The 21,995-nt window shown below is 32.7% G+C and overlaps 1 protein-coding gene across 1 annotated transcript; it reads left to right on the forward strand.

The window, feature by feature from the left end:
• The first annotated feature begins 9,586 nt into the window (after nucleotides 1–9,586).
• LOC144573193 (gibberellin receptor GID1C-like) lies at nucleotides 9,587–11,906 on the forward strand. Its single transcript, XM_078322905.1, has 2 exons — nucleotides 9,587–10,076; nucleotides 10,393–11,906. The coding sequence occupies exons 1-2, from the start codon at nucleotides 10,038–10,040 to the stop codon at nucleotides 11,401–11,403; spliced, it is 1,050 nt and encodes a 349-aa protein (XP_078179031.1). The 5' UTR covers nucleotides 9,587–10,037; the 3' UTR covers nucleotides 11,404–11,906.
• Nucleotides 11,907–21,995: the final 10,089 nt, after the last annotated feature.

Below are 21,995 nucleotides of genomic sequence, written 5' to 3' on the forward strand. Positions count from 1 at the left end.
ACATTTCACTTTTATCATAATTTATTTTAAGTCCAGAAACATTTTCAAAGATAAGAAGAAGCTATTTAATATGCAATAGAATATCCTTATCAGCTTTAAGAAAAAAGTAAAGTATCATATGCAAAATGCAGATTCATAATATTGATTATATTACGGAAATCACCTAACCCATCAACATATCCTCCTAATCTAGCTCGTTGTAAAATTTTGTTAAGTACATCAGTAACTAGAATAAAAAGAAAATGAGGGAGTGGGTCACCTTGTCGAACCCCTCTCTTACAAGAAAAATATTGACTTAAAGTACCATTTAAATTAACACATGTTCTACTTCCTTCTAAAGTTAATCAGATCCATGTAATAAATCTTTGTCCAAAGCCCCTAGCATGCATTACTTCTAAAAGAAAATCCCAATTAACATGATTAAAAACCTTCTCAAAATCTAATTTAAACAAAATACCATTATGTTTTTTAATCTTAACTTGATGCAAAACTTCATATGCACTAACTACATTATCAAGGATAATGTATGCGGTCTGAGATGGATCAATAATAGAATCCATAACTAAGGCTAATCTATTAGCTAGTAAGTTAGTAATGATCTTATAACTACAATTAATTAAACTAATAGGCCTAAAATTCTGTACAGTAATTGCATCATCCTTTTTTGAAATTAAACAAAGAGAAGCTAGATTAAATTTAGATACATCTAACTCATAATTATAGAAACCAGTGAATATTCTAAGTAAATCATTTTTAATGACTTCCCAAAAAGATTGATAAAATTGAAAAGACATGCCATCCGGGCCAGGTGCTTTAGAGGGATTACATTCAAAAACTACATGTTTAATCTCTTCTAATGTAAAGGGAGTTTCTAAAGAGATACGTTGTTCCAAAGTTAAATTATCAGAAGCTGGCCATAAATCCGTTTGTAAAGAAACTATCCTAGTGGAAGAAGATCCCATGAGGCTTTTATAATATTCTGTAATATGTCGTAAAAGTATAGATTGATCATATATCATAACACCATTAATTTCTAAACAACTAATAGTATTTTTTTTTTCGAGAAGAAGCAGTTACATGAAAAAATTTAGTATTAAGATCTCCTTGAAGAAATAATTTCAACCGAGATCGTTATTGCCAATATTGCCCTTCTTCCAAATACATTTTATGTAACTCAGATTGACAGAAACGCCAATCATCAAGATCAAAATCTGAAATGGTATTATCATCTACTTTATGTTCATAATTATCTATTTTATAAAGTCGCCTTTTTTCATCTCTAATATTTGAACTCCAACCTCTTAATTTTCTCTTTAAAAATTGCATTTTAAATTTTCAACTTAAACCAAGATCATTTGTCAAAGGGCTATCGAACCACCAAGAAGAGAGTAATTCATAAAAACCCTCATGGTCTAACCAAGACTTATCAAATCTAATTATTTTTGAAGGAGGAAATAATATAGCTTGTGTATCTAGAATGATAGGATTATGATCGGAATATGTTATAGGTAAAGAAGAAAGTCTAGTTGAATTAAAATGAGAATTCCAAGAAGTAGAGCACAATACTCTATCTAATAAGGCTTGGGATGTTGAATTTAAAGACCATGCCCAAGTAAATTTTCTATCTGATAAAGACAGCTCCATTAATTGATTATGTCTAATAAAAAAATTAAATCTACTACTAATTATATGATTAAAAGTGGAACCAGTTCTTTCAGACATTCTTCTAATCATGTTAAAGTCTCCCATAATAAGCTAAGCATCAATACCTAAATTACCTGTCTTGCAATTCCAACAAAAAATCTCGTCTAGATGCAGAATTTAGAGGACCATAAACTGTAGTAAAACACCATTCAAAATTATCTAGTTTATTCTTAACATGCAAAGTAATAGAAAATTGTATAACATGAGAGGCAATCAAAGAGAATAAATTATCATTATATCAAAAAAGCAAACCCCCCAGATGCTTCCTCAGATGGCTTAAATTCTCATTTATTTATAGAGGTACTCAAAGCTCTCAAAATTCGATCGTAAAAATTGTCTTTCTTAGTTTCCTGAATACTTACAAGTTTATTATATAACTAATTTATTGAACCACTTAAATTGAAATTTGAAGTTTATACAATAAATTTTTAAAACCGTAATACAAAAATCCTTATACTATTCATAGCACCAAGTAGGACTGGCAAAAAAGCTCGTGGCTCGTGGCTCGCTTGGTATTCGCTCGTGACTCGATCGGTAACAGCTCGTTCGTTAGTGGATCGAGTTAAAATTAGCTCGCTCGCTACATACTCGAGCCATAATTAATGAGTTTGAGTTTGGCCTGGCTCGGCACGAGCCAGCTCAGTCGTTAACGAGCTATTTAATATACATAGTTTAATAGTTTAATCGGATCCGTTCACTTCAGATTGGGGATATTATGGTCTATGGATGTTATAGACAGTGTTATGACAATTGCACTTTAGACTGTGTTTAAGTTGATTGGTAATTTTATATAGAATATGTGTGAATTAATTATAAGCAATGAAGTTAATTTGTATGAATTTGTTTGATTTGGTATGCATGAATTTATTCTGTGAATATATTTGTATGAATTTAGGATTTTGATATATTTGTATGTATGAATTTAGCTGTAAACTTAATTTATAGTAGTTGATTTACTTAATTACAATTGAATTAAGAGCATTCCTCAGTAATTAGTCATATAAATATTATTTTGTTTTAGTCATAATTAATAAGATGTGATATGAAAATTTAAGATATAGCAGGAAAGAAAATATATAAATTTATATATCTGCCAAGCTACTAACGAGCTAGCTCGGCTCGCTCGGACAAGCCACGAGTCGGTCTTGAGCAATAGTTTTAGCTCGGGACCTAAAATCTAAACTCGCTCGCTCAGCTTAAGCCGAGTACGAGTGTGGCCTAGCTCGCTCGTTAACAGCTCGTTGCCACCCCTAGCACCAAGCATTACTCAACTCAACACATAATAAGATTTTCTTTATGGACAATATTTTTTCTTCAATTTTACTTTTGCTTACAGTCTACGGCTAGCTAGGCTACCACTAGAGCAGGACTCGTACTATTTTGTTCCTTCCCATTTTCTAAATTTTGACATCCGTACTTGGCTTTTTCAAAAATTGCAGTGACAAGAAGCCGTGTCAGAAAGAGAAAGACACGTTTCGATCTGCGATAGAAGCACTCGCCCTTTTGTCAAAATTCAAGCGGTTGATTTGATTGATTCAACTATGATCGAAGAAAAACAATTGTATTCTATTATAACCAACTAGAATTGCAGAGTTGAAGCTGTAAGGCGACAAATTATAGATATCCTCGGCTCCTACATGCAAACTCAGATCCTCTGTGAACTCCATCCAAATATAAAAGTATATCCGTCATCAAACTAATTGGAATGATTCGCTACACGTAAAATCATCTGTGAATTAGCCACTGATAATCCACTGAATATTTTAAAGCTGCACTGAGCGTCTGATCTGAAGATAGATGGTTTTTCTCTGAGACGGACATGACCGTCTCTGCCTCTGCCCTCTGGTAGAGAAAAAACTGGGATTGGTGTGTGTCTTGTGTTTCCTGGTCAATCTTTAGGTTCCAAGAGATGTTTTTTCAATCACTTCACAATAAATACAATTGCACATGTATAATATACCTTTTGGTTTGGCACGTATTTCAGTTTCAAAAATTAAAAAAAATTAAAATCGTGATTGGATGTGAGAGAATTCATGACATGGGATCTATAGCAGGATCCTATGTTTTCTTTCTCTCCATTCTTTTTTTGAGCCTGGTTGAATGGAGATACTGATGCGCACACGTGGCAGCACCCTGTTCTTCCACCTAGCAATCGCACAAATAGATGCTCTCTGTTTTGCGGTTGAAGCAAACAAATGTGGATGTCTGCCGTTACGGCGTAACGTGATTCAGTCAAGGGTTGTCCCACCCGTTTTGTGTTGTCTCCTGATTTGGTTAGCTCGGATCTAACGGGCTACAATCCGTTTGCTTTTGTTTTGTCTCATGGATCAACGGTATAGTGTCTCGCATCATCTCTAGTGCTGGGACAGTTAAAATGATTGAACATTCAGTGCGCTGATTTGACTAAGATTTCTTTTGTTTTAGTAGAATAACTCGCAGGTATATTTGAACGGGATTTCAACTACACAGGAGGGAATTTTTTTAAAAACCATAAATTAAAAAAAATAATATTTTTATCAAACCAAATTGATTCATTTGGTTTTTACATAAACCATAAGAATCAAAATACCATTTCGGTCTGAATTATTTTTTTTGAACCGAAATATCATTTTGATCCGAGGTGTTTTCACAAGTTTTATCATTATTTTTTTTATCGAAATATGTGAAAATGACATTTCGATTCTCAAAAAAAGAGAAATTTAAGTTCTTATGATTTTTGTAAAAATCAAAGCAATGAAGTTCGTTTGGTAAAATATTTTTTTATTTATGGTTTTTAAAAAAAAATTGCACAGGAGGGAAACTTGTTTGAAGAGAATTTTTCATTTTCGAAATTATTATTAAATAATATAAGAAACTAAATGAACTAGCTTAGAATTTGTGTTTATTAGAAGGCCCAAGATCAATGTCTCGGACCAAAAATTGGGACCGGGATCACTGGCTCGAATCCAAGTAGCAATATGATGAATATGTTAATTAGTTGCAAAAAATCTGACCTAAAAATGTTTGCTTCGGGACTATTGATACCTATTCAAACTCTGAATCCGAGTCATTGGTCACGGTCCTTCCTGTAGCAAGTAGCATGTCATAGTTTCTTTATTTTTATCTACCCGCTACACGTAGACTACAAATAATATGCATGCAACCGAAAAAGTGTTTCCGTTTGAGGAAGTAATGGCAAGCGGAGATATTAAGCTAATCATTTAAAAGTATTTCTCCACTTGTACCCCCTTATTAGACCAATTTTGATGGCAACAGCAGAAAAAAAATAATATAGAAAAGGAATTGAGCACTACCAAACAAAAAAGAAAAGACATCCATACCTGGTTTGGTTTATTAGGGAGAAATAAATTAGACGCGTTTTTAACGAGAAAACAAAAGCCCAAAAGAACACGCTAAAAGTAAGAAAAAGGTCTAAAGTAGATGAGGTGGACACCTCCTGACCATTGAATGCGATAAATATTTCTCCATTCGTTAATATCATAACATCTCCATTTCCTGAAAAGTTCCTTAAACATGGAAATGGACATCTCCCGGTAAGAATGACTGGAGGGGAAACGATCACGAATTAAGGACCTTTTGTTGCCGAGCGCGAGTGCTGGCGTCCGCCTCACGCAGCAATCTTTTGTCCTTTTCTCTGGATTTTATGTGGCTGAATCTGTGTGTGTCTTATTGTATCGTATATCGATTAATGGTTGATGCATATAGGTGGCACGTGCCTTTCAGATCCGGTAGCAAACTAGCAACGCTAGTTTGTGCGGTGGGGTCGTGGGAAAAAATAGTACCTGCCTACCTGGCAATGAGATTAGACCCCGGTACAGAACTGGTACAGTCGAGCGCTACAAATGAACAAAAGTACTGTTAGATGGGCATCGTTTGTCCTTTGCTCTCTGTTTTCTATCACTTTTCTATTTTATTTTCTTTCTCTTCTTGCCAGATTTTCCATGTCCGCCCCGGTTAGAAATTAGGATAGGCAACCTACCTTGGCATTAGAGAAATTAATGAAAATTGTTATTTACCTCTGTTCTGCGTAAAGTATGACCTAAAAATAAAGTTACCTTAATATTACTTTTACCTTTGAGTCTTTCACTTATTTACCTCTGATTCGGAAAGAGAAATCTCAATGACACAATGGTAAAAAAATTGCAAATCCAAACATCAATTTAAAATTACATAAACACCTAAAACATTTAATCTTAATTAACACCAATGATCATGTAAACTGTCCAAGTATAGCTTCAATAATTGTCAATTGTGTACGAGGACGCTTGGATGCTGACACGGGCACGAGACGTGAGAATAAAACACGCGATAAATTTGTTGCTGACGTGAGTCACGCAGGCACGTGCTTCTTTTGTTTTATTTTAGAAAGTGCGGAAACGAATTTTTGCTTTAAATAATAAAAATTGTTCAAAGGGATGAGAACTAGAAAAAAATGTCGGTCTAATGGACAATAATGTCGTCTGGTACCTTTTAATATTGACGCGTTCTTGCTATGAGATATATGCACGTGAATTTTAAAGCAAATCAAGCAGCTCTGTTGTCCATTAATTATTTTTTTTTTGCGCTCTAAAAATAAAGTACAAATTAGTTGTATAAAATTTACATAGAGATTGTAATTGAAAATCAAAACAAAACAAAAAGGTTAGAAAAAATAAATAGATGTATTAATATGAAATTACACCGTCGGTTGCTTTCTATTAAGAGATTAAAGTTTAAAGTTAACCTTTTAAAATGGTGCACGATGAAATAGTCGAAGATGAGAGCAAGTTGCACCCTTAGTCGGCACTAATTTTATATATAAACCAATCTTTTTGCTTTTGTTTTTACCTTTAACAATTGACTTAGCTAATCTGACGTGTTCAGCACATGCTTATTTAAACATGTAGATTTTATTGGTCCTTCAAAAATATTTTATTCGCTTTGATTTCTTCCTTTCTAATTAAGAAGACAATGAGATAATTACTAGGTAGCTACCAGCCTACCAATTTGATTATTTGCAAAAATATATTTCTTTTTCTTGCCGATTTTATCAAGGTCCAAATATAGTATGTGGCCATGATAATATTGGCCTTTGTATAACAAGTCGACAAGTATAGTCCATGTCAGATAGTTTGATCCCTAGCACAGTTTCTGATTCTAATTTTGCCTTATTTCACTAAGCAAACCAATCATTGATTTCCTTTTCTTTTTTGCTTTGCCAAGTTAGGTGCATCTTAACGACATTTCTTAATTTCTCATTTTCTTTTTTCTTTTTATGCTGATTTGATGTACCACATGTCAATATAACCTAAAATTGTCTGGTTATTACACTTGGTATCAGGGGTCGATTCGTTTTGCTCCGAAATTTTTATTAGTATTATTTAAAAAAAAATCGAAACACTTGAAATTGAAGAATTTGAAAAATACCAAAGCCTCCAGTTCAATCTAAAATCTAAATATCAGTATATTACAGTGTATTTTTGAATTTTTTGTGGGGTCTCAATACAATCTGCGGCCCCCCATGACTGCACATTGAACTGGCAGCCCTTGTATTTATTGGAATTTCCCAAAAAAGTGGTTCTTTGGTTTTTTTTTTAGAATATAGTATAAGTAAAAATTTGGGCATTTTGCTTGGCTCTTTCGTTATTAATTAGTTAAATCCAACGGCTGAAAAGTAATTAATATCGCCTTTAATTCGAATTATGAGAAACATTAAATTTAATTTTATATATACTCATCACTTTTAATTTCACTTCATATTTATCCAGAAAATTGTATTAATTTCAAATTATATATACATATAATTTTTACATACGAGTGATTAAAAAATAAATTGGCATAATTATTGCTCCCTCTTCAAACAAAATTACTTTTAATTTTTCCGTAATTGTTTACAATATAAGAGTAATTAATCAATAATATAATTTATTTTTAAGACATTATTGAACGTGAGCCACACAATGAAGGTTGGATAATTACTTTCGGTTAAAATAATTTACATTGCGCAAAATTCATATGTGGTTTGGATTGTTCAATTTTTTGTGAGACAATTCAAGATTCACACAAAAAAACATGCCTTAACTATTCCTCAATAGTTAGCTCTTTGTTTATTCCATTTCCATGATAATGAAACAGCATAATAAAATTATTATGTTTGATGGTGAATCAGACAATTTCTTTTTGTCATTCCTCTTTTGAATAATTGAATTACACCAAACATGGTTAAATGTCCATTTTGGGGTGAATAATAATGAAATAAGTGAGGTTATGGTAATAGAGGATGGTTCCAATACCTCATCATACTTCATATTGTATATCTTTATTTCTAAAGTTTAAACAAAAATTCTGAATCCGTCCCGGTCATATCCACTATTTAGGTTTCGAAAACGAACACGAATTCATAGTACTAACGACCATACAATATACATATTACCATAACCTGATTTGTAACAAAATTGCATACTCGTTTTTTTATAAACAAAATATAAATATAAATAAATAAATAGGAGGGGGGTGGCAGCTTAATTAGAGATGCATGAAACGACCACGAGCGACTTTCTGGTCAAAACACACTATCACCAACTGGTTGCGTAACACACTGCACCTCCCAAGGAATTCGTATCCTCTGCATTAACTCAAAAGGGAATCTTTTCATTTAATCAATCTTGACCATCCGATCTGTTTGAAGATTCGTGCATACTAAATTCACACTAATACTAAAGAGCTCCTACATCATAAGGAGGACCGGATTGGCTCCGTTTAAAATCAGACGGTTGAGATTTATTGACTCAAAAGATTCATTTTTGAGTTGATGGAGAGGATATGCATTCCCTCACAAGGGCTTGCCTCAAATCTCTCTTGCTATATTATTTTATTTTATTTTAAGTTAGTGTCATTTCATGGAAAACGAAGTTAAACTTAAACTCCTGTTATTATTATTATAAAACAGGATCCAAATTGAATCACAAGTTAAACCCCCAGTACTTTTGCACTTGGGTCCTTCAACTGTCGGCATGTTTTTTTTTTTTAATACAGGTATTTGTGCTTGTAAAGTTGTAATCAGGATGAGATGAAGCTCAAGGAAAATTAAAAAATATATATATACTGTTAGAATCATAGATAGCATTTTTTTGGAAGTTTTGTTTTATTTTAAACAAGATGCCATGTTATTAAACCAACGAAAAAATATATATAACTTTTAGGTCGTGTCAATAAAATTAAAAAATGTTGAAATAGATATGTTTCATATAATGAAGTACTGTATTTTATATATTAATTTTTGAGTTGATATAAGAATACTAATTTTAATAATATGATGGTATATATAACCTTGGATTTACTGCAGCGGCACAGATCCTCTTCTCTTAGAAAAGTCACAAGTTTAATTTTCGAGAATAACACTGAAAAAACATTTAGGTGTACCGGGACCCTTAACAAATAGTAATAGTAACAATCATAGTACAATAATAATAATAATAATAATAATAATAATAATAATAATAATAATAATAATTTACAAAGCAGACAAAATGAGATATGTGTGAATTTAAATTAATTTTGCAATAAGTGAATGATTTTTACGAATTGGAAGAAATAATCTATTATAATAAGATAAAAAATTTAGATTCTCTATTCTAACTATTCTAATTCAATCAAATACCGAATATGCTATTTCGAACAGCCTAATCTGAAAAATAACCTATTCTCAACCCAATCGATCACAATGATTAAACTATTCATATAAATAGAGAAAAATATAGTTTGACAAAATAAGTAATTTTGGAGGTTCTCGTAGCAAAAATAATATAAAAATTTGACAAAAAGAAAGAGCAAAACAGTAAAATACTACACACTTTTAACCCGGACGGAGGAGGGGAGGAAGGAGATATAGAGAGGGAGAGAGAGAGAGAGAGAGAGAGAGAAATGCCCGTGGGGCCCACCTCCACAAGTTTACTTTTTCAGCCGCCCCGATTTGTCGTCTCCTTCGTCTCTCTCTCGTTCCCTTCCCGCATTCTCTCTCTCTCTCTCTCTCTCTCTCTAGTTGCTTTGCCTTTGACTCCTCTCTCCTCGCGTACTCTCTTTTAACCCCCACTCGCCTCCGCTCTCTCTCTTCTCTCTATCACACTCTTTCTCTCTCTCTGCAGAAGTTCGTGCGATAGAAGTCGAACTGAGAAACCAGACTGGAGACAAATAAGAGATCGGCGGGGAACAGCGATTGAGTCAGATTTCTTAGTTCGCGTACTCTGCTCATGAGAAAAGGCGTTCGATTTATCCTCTGGTTTACCAACAAATCTCGCGCTCAGCCCCTTTGATTTCTCATATTGATCAGCTTTGTGGTGGGTTCCCTCTTCGCCATGGCTGGGAGCAACGAAGTTAACGCCAACGAATGCAAGGTATTGTCCCCTCTCTCGTATTGTCTTGTCTTCTCTTATTGTCTCCCCTCCTTCCCGTCGTCATTCGTGGTTGATTTTTGATGTGTTTGTTGCTATATTTGTGCTGTTTCGAGAGCGCTGCCTTTTTGGGGGTTTTGGTTTGTAAAGTTGTGATTAGGAGGTTTCGTTTTAACCCTTTGATTTGATTTAAATTGTACAGTTGATCCCTCTAATTTTTGATTTAAATCTCCTTAAAGGCCCCCCTCAATACCATATAAAACTATACATAGCCAAAATCTGTTTGTAATAACGGTTTATTTTCTGTGTATGATAACAGATGGCTGTGCCACTAAACACATGGGTGCTGATATCCAACTTCAAAGTTGCATACAACATGTTGCGCCGTCCTGATGGCACCTTCGATCGAAACCTTGCCGAGTTTCTTGACCGGCGGGTCTCGGCAAATGCATCTCCTGTAAATGGGGTTGCCTCCTTTGACCTTATAATTGACAGGACCACCAACCTCCTGGTTCGTATCTACCGGCCCGTACCCAACCCGAACCCCGAAACAGCCTCCATCCCTTCGTTCCTCGAAGACTTATCGGGACCCGCATCCCCAGACCCATTTCCTGTCATAATATTCTTTCATGGTGGCAGCTTTGCTCACTCTTCTTCAAATACTACAATCTATGATGCTTTGTGCCGGCGATTTGTGTCCCTCTGCGGGGCAGTTGTGATCTCGGTCAATTACCGGCGGGCCCCAGAGCACAGATATCCCTGTGCTTATGATGACGGCTGGACCACATTGAAATGGGCATTGACCCAGTCGTGGTTGCATAGTGGCCACACACCTCGCCTTAGGGTCTTCCTCTCAGGGGACAGTTCAGGAGGCAATATTGCACACCATGTGGCTGTTCGTGCGGCAGAGTCGGGAATTGATATTGCCGGCAACATTCTGTTAAATGCCATGTTTGGTGGCGAACTACGTACGGAGTCGGAGAGACGACTCGATGGGAAGTACTTTGTGACATTGCAAGACCGGGACTGGTACTGGAAGGCGTATCTGCCTGAGGATGCTGATAGGGATCACCCGGCTTGCAACCCTTTCGGGCCAAAGGGGGCCCCATTGGACAGTTTATCATTTACAAAAAGTCTTGTTATAGTGTCGGGTCTTGATCTGACATCTGACCGACAGGTGGCATATGCGGATTGGTTGAAAAAGTCAGGGCACGAGGTGAAATTGGTGTACCGAGAACAAGCCACGGTCGGGTTCTATTTATTGCCTAACACCAACCATTACTACGAAGTAATGGAGGAGATCAAGAGCTTTGTTAGTTCTAACTGCTAGTACATAGAAATCATACAGGAGTCCATACAGAGAAGAGTGAGAAAAGGGGAGAGGAGGTTATATGCTCGACTTGAACAGTTAATGGTGCTATAGTTAAGTTTCAGCTTTGCTCAGATGGGTTATTTTTGGAGAAGTCAATCATATCAAATCAAATCAAAATCAAAGGGGGGCAAGGCAGTTTGTATTGTATTACGCCGATGAAGTATTCTTAACAAGGTTTTGTTGGTAATTCTGACAAAGAGCTACTGTGAGCTCCACTGGTGTCGCTTGGATCGAATCAGATCGGCTGTTTATTTCGGTGATGTTTCGGTCAAGACCCATCTAACATGAATGTGAATGTGTATAGTGTTGATGTGTGGTTAGAGTTAGGGTTTTTTAACTTCATGGTGGAGAAATTGGAGAAATCAGTTCATGTTGTTGTGAAATGGAAAAATCAGTTCATGTTATACTTTTCTAGGTTTTATCACTTTATCAGTAAAATTATTATGTCATCCTCTTCCTCATTTGGATCTCTGACTGGTTCTTCTTTCTTTTTCCTGTGTATTATGTACTTTTGATCTTGCTGATAAAAGAAAATTATACATTTATTGTTGCTAATATAGAGAGAGATCATGATGCAATGTGAATTGGGTGCAAAAGGAAATTGAAATGGCAAAGTGTGATGTGTGTTGTCTTCATGTGATCATGATTGTATTCCTTCTTTTCCTCCAAGACTTAGAAACTTACAAACACTACCTGAGAATGAATGTGACGCTCGTTAGCCAACTTACTATAAAAGACACTCAGAAAAATAATAACTCATAACAGTTATTTTAGCCAACTTTTGACTTTTTGCCATGACTTCTATTTAACATATTACTAGGCTTTCATGTCTACTTCTAAATGAAAAATACAAGATATATTTACTAGTTTTTTATAACATAGCTAAATAAATAATGACTACAAGAAATATGACAGCCTATTGATATATATATATGGCAAAGACTTCTATAGACATAAGGACCTATTTGTAAAATGAAGATATTTTTATTTTCAAAGTTCAAACAGTCGATCCGAACCGTTCATCTTGTTCTCCATATTAATATGTGCTTGGAGACCAAAGTTTACATCTTTCTAAAAAAATTTACTATTTATTAAGATGGGTACAAAATTCAATAGTCTGAATTTGATATTTTTTGTACCCATCTTAATAAATAGTAAACAAATTCAGAAAAATGTAAAATTTGGTCTCCAAGCACATATTAATATGGAGAATAAGATGAACGGTTCGGATCGACTGTTTGAACTTTGAAAATAAAAATATCTTCATTTTACAAATAAGTATTTATGTCCATAGAAGTATCACTCTATATATATATATATATATATATATATGGTAGGTGCAACGGAGAGATGTGGATTCTTGGAAAATGGTTATGTGGTATTTTGGGAAGTAATAAATAAATAGCAGAGAGAGAAGGCTTAATTCTGAAGAAAAGAAAAGCCTATAGCTATAGATGAGCTAGAGAGAGAAATTTTCAATTTCCAATTCATTTTTAAAATAAAGCAGCAGTCCGTCCACTTCAGGGTTCAGGCGCAGCTTAGCTGGAGGGATTTTTGTTCTCATGCGTATGAATGAATGAATGAGAGAGTTAGAGAGAGAGAGATGCGTGCGTTTCTCTCTCTAGCTTCTTTTCCCTCTCTCTCTCTCTCTAACTAAAACATGAGTAGATGAGCAAAAGTACAATATTTCGTTCCATAATAAATTTTCATCCAAAATCAAAATCATCCTTGTTCAATCCAGCTCATCGACACAGATAATGTTTTTTAATGCGAGAATAAAGTTCTTGTTCAAAATTTTCACTAACTAATCCGTAAATTCCAGAATTTGATAGGTTAAAATGCACGATCGTTTTATGAATATCATAATTAATTTTGCAATTTAGACAGTACAAAAGTTTGCTTCTTCTGTAATTGTCAGACAGCATTATATTTGTTCAGACAACAGTATAGTACAGAAGAAGATCAATCTAATGTTAGTCCATTTTTTTTTTTATAACTAACCGTGATGGGACATTTAAATTAAAAAAAGATTATTGACTGATAAAGTTTTTTAATGAATGGCAAATTATGTAAAAAATACTACTTGAAAGGACCAATTTATAAAACTTATACCTATGGTCATGTTTGATTGTGACACAAGTTATAAAATAAGTATCTTATTCAGTACATATGATGTTAAACATGAATAAAGTGTAATGGAATAGTATAACACAAGAAATTATTTACGCTGTTATAAATTAATTCACTTATTTAAGTTGCATAACTTATGTTGTGTCTTTTTTTTAAAATTAACTCATCTATTCAGATTTAACTTATGACTTAACTTTAACCCACAATCATGGTAACTTTAATCCACAGTCAAATATTTAGATAGAGGTGGAATTGACAAAGTAGAATAGCAATCAACACATCCCATGTATTATAATGAAAGAAAACACAACAAAAGTCGGACCTAATTACTCTTAATTACATTTAGTTAAAGTAAAGAAAATGATAGCATTATACATATGAAAAAGAAAATGATAGAGAAGAGAAGAAATGGAGGTTCCTTCCCCGCTCTCCTGAAATGGACCCCTCAAAGGGATGGTTTAAAAGACACATGAGCTTTGTTCTCTTCTGATGGGGAATCCACCTACTCTTTGGAATTTATGGCGCTCTTTCTTTTCCCTCTACAACGGGACAAAACAGCCTCTGCGGTATCTCTTCGCTTTCTCCTCTCCATTACTACAAAATACTGGACATGTCCATAATATCCCAGGGGGGACAAAGATATTGACAGCTCATCATTCATATACTTGTTCATTTCGTCTCTACTGGTTTTGTGCTGTATTAAGTCAGAACAACTTTGTTAATAATTTATGCAATAGTGTCTCCGTTTTGATGAACAATGGAGAGGATAGTGAAGCTTTCTACATCGTATTAAATTTGAACCCAATAATAAGTGCTGTGTTTCTCTCTCTTCTTTTGACTTTCTCTCTCCTCGAGTTGATGGATTAGTTTGTCGCGCCGTGAGTATAATAATCATGTTTACACTAATCAAAGATACTTTTTTTTGAATGAAATGGCGAACTACTACTACTACTAGTCTACTAGTGCCAGACCACAATTAATTAAAGCAATTGGGTTTTGTCGTTTGTGCGAGACTTTGTTTCTGTCGTTTCTGTAAGTTGTTTAGTCGTGGAGGCCAGTTTGAAACTTTGAATGCTTTATTTGTATAATATAAATATGGAGGAAAATATAAACTACAAGCTATAAACTCCTCTCTTATTTTGTCTGTTGCTAAGATTCTTTGAAAATGAAGCAAACTAAGAATAGAAAATTACTACTAGTGTTATGTAGCTTGTGGTTTGTTTTGATTTGACTGGAATTTTACAAGGTAAATCTTGTCGGCCTAAAATCAATCACTCAAGTTTTTTTTTTTTTTAAATAACTAGTGCAGATTACACCTGTCACATATTTTAAATTGACAATATTTGTTGATTCAACAATTTTAATTTTATTTCTCTGGAAATTTGTTTTTGTTGATAGAGAAATTAAATGATCAAGGCAAAATCAAATATGTAAATTGGACTTTGTTTATTTAAAAAGTTGACTAATTTTTTAGTGGGATTTTGGTACAAAAATAAAATTTTGCTACCATGGAAAATATTGCTCAAGATAATGGAAGCATAAATTGTAGATACCGTTTGGTAGAAATTAGTGGAGATTAAAGAGAGAGACAGTACAGTCTTTGACAGTGAATGTATTTTTGTTGTTATCTGATTTGAACATATGTTAATCAATTTCTAAGTGGAACATAAATATACATATATTAATATACATGTACCAGGTCTATGAATGTATCTAGGAATTAATATTGCATTTAGGATTTAAATAATCTGAATAGAAATTTCTCCAAAATTAGGTACTTGATAGATAAGGTAAGCAATGACCTCACATTCCAAAGAATTGCGAACTATTCAAATTATCATTTTTTTTTTGGCTTAAACTGATTAATAATTTCTAAACCTTAAACTTTTGTTATTAGGGAGTTTATAGATTTGTTGGGAATCAAATAAATTATTTGATAAATGATAAATTCACATCATAATTTTTAGTACGTATGGTATGAGATATTTATTGATTACTACAGATATTTTTAAATTTTAATTTATGCTAGAGAAATTTTAAATAGAGATTGAAACTGTTTTTGAATGCAGCACTAAAATATAGAAAAAGAAATGCAATAAAAAAAAAAACAGCAGAATAATAATAATTCAATGCGTGCAGTATAACTTAATTAGAGGACCACACGCAATATGAAACAATCAAATAACTCGTGGAAATTGCATCATTTTTTATATTCCAAACAAAAAACGCAAATCACAATAGAATGGGAAAAATTAAAAGTACAAGAACACATGTGCAGTGCAATGACCCAACTAAATACACAAAAATCATCCAATTCTCTTTATAGATTTTAAATTTGAACATTTAAACGGAGAAAAAAAAATACATAGAAACGCTTGAGAGGACAATTAATTATAAATTTTAAATTTGTTCCCCGTCCTAACCAAGCATTTAAAAATAATAATAATAATAATAATTTACAACATAATCTATATCGCTTCGTTACATTAAAAACTGGTGAGAGAAAACCAAACAAAAATTTTACCATCTTAAAAAATTTCAAAACAATTAACAAAAAAATATTTATTTTTATGATTAATCTTATTTCGTTTCAACTGAACAAACCAAAATTTAATTTAAATTGTTCAGTTTCAGTTTTAATTCAGATGATAAATTGATTTCAATCAGTTTGATTGTATATTTCAAAATCAAATAAATATTTTGATTCGGTTTTAACCGAACCGAACTAATGAACACCTCCAGCGACCAAGAATTAATTTATTTCTTAATTAATTATCGTTTCCACTTTCCACTAATGTTTTGCATTCAACAAAAGAATTGTAGGACCATGCTTTTCCAGAAAAATTGTAAAAAATTGCTATTTTTTGAACGATTCTAAAGAATGGCAATTTTTTCTAACGAAGTGGCAATTTTTTGAACGATTCTAAAAAATTATAGGAGCCTACTTTTTGAAATCCAACCATTAATATTTTAAAATGCAGGAATCTGAAAACAAATAAGTGGTTGGATTTGAAAAAGCAAAATCCTACGATTATTTAGAATGGTAGCAGATTTATTTCCCTATAAATGATTTATAGACTTATTGACATGCGATGGAAATGGAAAAGATGGCCCATAAAATGATTATATCCAATAAAATCATTTAAAGTGCGTCATCATTCATTGATTCATAGTCATGTAATACATTGTAACAACACACCAATTATTTAAGTCCCTTTTGATTGTATGCGGTGGCCAAATCAACCACGTACAAAAGAGAAGCAAATAAATCAAAGCTAGCGTTTGGCGAGTTCATGTGATATTTAATTACATCACACAACCACCAAAAGAGGTTGGGGAGAGCATAAAATCAACCAAATCTCGCTTTTTCTTCTTTTGTCGTCTTCATTCCTTTTTGTAGGGGTTGCAAACTTCCAATTTTCCAAATTTTGGCGAGACATTTTGGCGTTCAAGCTTTTCATTTTCATATGAAGGAAATGGTATGTATATTATTATTATTATTATATATATGAGAAAGGTAAAAAAATACAAAGGCAACCTACTGACAAACGATACGATGACATCATAAAATGTAGGAATTGAATTTTCTCATTGATGTATTTATATGAAAAATTTACAAGTATAAAATCAAGTTTTTGAATTATATATCAACTTGGTTCCAAATCAAGCCATTTTTGTAATCTCGTACAAGATTACAAATTAGGTTTTTGATTGGGAATATTTCATTTATTTGTTTTTTGAGTGGATTTGCTTCATATATTAAATAAATAAAAAATGTCGGCGAGGAAAAGGACCGTTAAAATTTACTGTGCTCCTTGGCATCTAATTGAATTTATTGTGCTCCGCTCAGCTCAGCTCAGATTTTTGTCTTGGTTGCAAGTTGTAACCTGTAGCTGTAATGCAAGTAACTAAAGTCAGCTATTCATTAGCTTAGCTGGCTCCCCAAAATTCTCATTTTAATTAATTCTCTTCACTTTGCACCAGACCCAGACCCAGGAATAAATACAGAATAGTTTTGCATGCGTTTCACTGTTTCTGCTCTCACTATTTTTTTAAATCAGAAATATTGCAAATTTCCAATTATTATTTTTGGAAGTGGGGATCAGGGCGCATCCATTGGAGTTCGGGCCCAGCCGCCCTCCTGAATTTTGAGTTTTAATAGTGATTTATTGGTTCCGATTGACAATTATTTTGTCCCCTTCTGGCCGTTCGATCTGCATCAAAAGTAATGCACACTTGATCCGCATAAAAAAAATTAGATTTAAAAAAGTCGCAAGCATATCGAGTAAATTAAGATTTCAAAAAATTTTAGTTTAATTTCAGAGTTGAAATTGCTTGCTTGCTTTAAAGTATGAGATATTGCACTGTTTGAGTTTCAATCTGGACCGCGATCAGACCAATCTGATCCAAACCTATAATGCACGGGATCTCTTCAAACTAGTGTAGTAATATTCTGTCTATTCGGCCGAATATTCGGTCGAATATTCCTATTCAATTGCAATCTGAATAGAAAATTTATATTCAGTTCGAATATACGATTTAAAGCATATTACTGGTTTAGAGTATATTAATAATGATTTATACCACATATTACCGGTTTAGAGTATTTAATAGTGATAAAAATACCAGTTTAGAGTATATTAACAGTGGTTTATACCTCATATTACCGTACACTTGTTTATATATATATAAATTTTCATTTAAAATTTACATATATAAGTCTGCATAAAAATCCACACATGCGGTCGCATACTGCATATGCGGTATGCATGATTTTCCACATACTACATATAAACTGAATATTAAAACACTGCTTCAAACTTCATATTAACATATGTACGGACCAGATTTAAACTAAAAATGATGTACCTTGTTAGGTGACACTAATTATTGATTGAATGGGTGTTATTGTTGTCTGCATTACGATTCGCTTTGTGTTTTTTTTTTTTTTTTTTGTGAACTCTGTTTAATGGATAAAGAATATTCTTTCAATTAAGACGAATTGTAGAGAGATAGAGTTAGATTCTTACATGGTAGGTCCGAACAAATACGTAAAATATAACAAGGATAAAAAAAAGGAATTTATTTGCATAACCTTTTTTTTTTAAAAAAAGAAAAAGGAGAATGACTGCAAACTACATACTGACATAATTTGTTGATAGAAATGGGCCAATAAATGGGCCTCTGGTTATGCTTGAACAGTTGAATGTGTAATCTTAAGCATCAATTTAATTTAATTTATTTTATAAGTCAAGGTCCCAAATTTGTTTTTTTTTTTCTATGATATATAACCGATTATTGGCATGGTGAAAAAAGATCTTCTAAATTATTTCAGCAAAATTTTACAAGAATAGTTAGTTATTAATAACAACAACATAATTTATTGTCTAAAATCATGGCGAAAAGAGACCACCTTTCAGCTATTAATTATTGCTGACTCATGGGCCGTAAACCGTAAAACATTCTTCTAGATCAGTAAAAATGTAACCATATCAACATTCAAAAGGTGGCTAAGCCACCTCTATTATTTTAAAATTTTAGTTATGTATATTAAAATTTTATTTGAATTATAATTTTTTGAAACAATTTATATAGTCTAGCTCTCATCATATATTATGATATGTCTACTTGTAGTGTAGTGGTAAGAGTTTATGTTGTATTTAAAAAGAGCTTGGTTCAATTTCCACTAATCACAATTTATGCATTTTAATTTTTAGCCTCCCCTATTGGAATTTTCTAGTTCCGTCCTTAATACTATCAACCACAGTTTGCAAAAAAAAATATATATATATATACTTACTAAAATATATATATATATTATATACTTTTTAGTGCACCATATGTCACACAAGACTATCTGTTGCAAATTTGATAAAATAATTATGCCATGGTCCTATGAACACAGACAATTGATGTTGTCGAACAGAGACTTTGGACTTCTGTACATGGCTGGATTCCATTATTCCATGTGATGAAAGGCCAAGGCCAAGGGGGAATGCACTTGGCCATATTCTTCCATTCATTCCCTTCTGTACACGTACTCTAACCCTAGAGCATGAGCATGTATATGCAAAATTTTGTCTCCTTTTACCATTTTACTATGCCCCAATTTGTTTTATTCAAAGAGAAATGTTATGGTAACCCGAACAATCAAACCCGAGTTCGTTCCCGAATTGGTTTAACTGGGTTTAATTGTTCGCTAATAACGAAAATTTGTTAATTTGCCATTAATTAACGCATCGATGTTTTAACGCATTGCTATTTTACATTGATTGCTTTAAATGTTAGCTTTGCACGGTTTTGTCTTGCGCTTTAATTTCGTGGACAGTCTGTTAGGAGGAGTTGTAATCACTAATCCCCGAGCTAGTCCCCCAGCTTATTAACAGTCATGTAATCATTAATTAACTACTTACTTGAACGTACTTTAAAGTACAATTTAAACTCAGTTAGCTCGGGGACGCGATGTGAGATTAGTTCTAATTTTAATTATGCAAATTAACAGCTTTTAATATTTAATAACTAAAAATACAGTCTCCATTTTGAACAAGTAATATATTAAATGAAGATTTTTTAATGTTTGTAAATACAAGTTTATATACTTTAAAATGTGTTTGTAAACACATGTTTATATATTTGTAACACAGATTTTTTAATTTTTGTAAACACATGTTTATATGCTTTAAAATGTATTTGTAAACACGTGTTTATATGTTTGTAACAAATTTTTCAATGTTTGTAAACACAGGTTTGTATGCTTTAAAATGTGTTTGTAAACACAGGTTTATATGCACAAATTTTCATTGCTTTGTTTATATTGTTTGCTTGCCAGTACATATTGGTTTACATACTTTACTTGTTCACATGTACTGTTCCTGGCACATTCTGCACAAATGAAGAAAATTTGTACTGGGGGACGCCCTCAGGGATTAGTACAAATTTAGAGGTGTAAATTTCGTGCTCGAGGACACGCTTGGGGATTGGTTCCAGTTTAGATCTGTAAATTTTTGCTCGGGGACGAATTCGGGGAATCATTTTTGTTTTTAAAAATGAAAATTTAACTCATTTACAATGAAAGTTAAACACTTGAACGCAGTAGATTAAACGCTTTCATTTATATGTTTAAAATATACGATTGTTTCGTTGTATTTGGCAGTACTTTTGTTAAATTTGTTTAACAGAGCGTTTTTTCTCTTCATGCAGCGAAATTCTATACAATAAAGAAAGATTGATATTGTTATTGCGTTGTATGAAGTAAAATCTGATCTTTTTGTCGCCGATATTCTAGAAGGTTGGAGGACACGCACGGATACTTTATTTGAGGTACAATTATCAGCTTCCTTATTCAAAGTCATCTTCTTTGGATAATTACAGGTCATAAAGCCTCTTTTGTTTATATTAAATTAAATTAGAACATGGATATATATAATTATTTATTATATTTTTATCCTCTGGACTGGGCTCCATTACACAATTTATAGGCATTAAAAATGATTTTTTATATATTTTGCTAAGAATTATTTTCTAGGCTTATAGGCATGAAAAATGACTTCTTTTTTCTTTTTGTATTCAAATAGCGTGGAATCAACAATATCCAGATAAGGTAGTTGTAATGTTTAGCTATCTATCTGTTTGTTAACTTGGCACGTGTAAGCAACCTTGCCTCTAAAGAGTTATCACGACACAAGAAACCTCGTCTTTTCTGTTTTGGATGGGAGCAGAAATTTTTCCAAAAGAAAAATACGATTTAACGCGTGTCAAGGGATATAGTGAAGCGACTCTTGGCTTCTCTAAAGAGCCAAGTCGTCTATTAGATTTTGGATAAGTATCACTTGGAAGATTCAATTACTTCTGCGGTTGGAGCTTTGAATCTGCCACGTGCAGAATAGAAATTTATATGCAATGGACAAAAAAAATATGAACGAATTTAATGACTGTAAGCAAAGAAAAGATACCTTTGATGCTGTGATGCTTCGACTTTTTACATCATTTTAACTCTAACACCTTGTTTGGATGGAGAGCAGAGAGAATGGAATGAAAAGAAAAATTTTCATTGAATTGTCGGGGATATGAAGGTAACACTTGTATTATTATAATCAATATAATTAATTTTCTTTTCAATTTGAGGTGTAACGGATGAAAAAAAATTTTGTTGATATTTTTAAAAAATATAACATAAATATCAAATTCTATATCTTATTTATATAATTTTCATACAAGTTATGTTTTCACAATTCTACAACAGTTACCGATTTTTTCATTAACTTTTAAAATTTTAATCAACCAAATAAGAAATAAGACGGAAAAAAAATTAAATTTATTTTCTCTCATTAATCATCTAAACACGAAGATACGAAGATGTTAAATATATTATCAATCTTCCATTCTATTCCATTCAATTCTCTTCTATTCTTCACCTCCCC

This window comes from Carex rostrata, chromosome 21 (assembly GCF_964058835.1).
Source record: "Carex rostrata chromosome 21, lpCarRost1.2, whole genome shotgun sequence".
NCBI lineage: Eukaryota > Viridiplantae > Streptophyta > Magnoliopsida > Poales > Cyperaceae > Carex > Carex rostrata.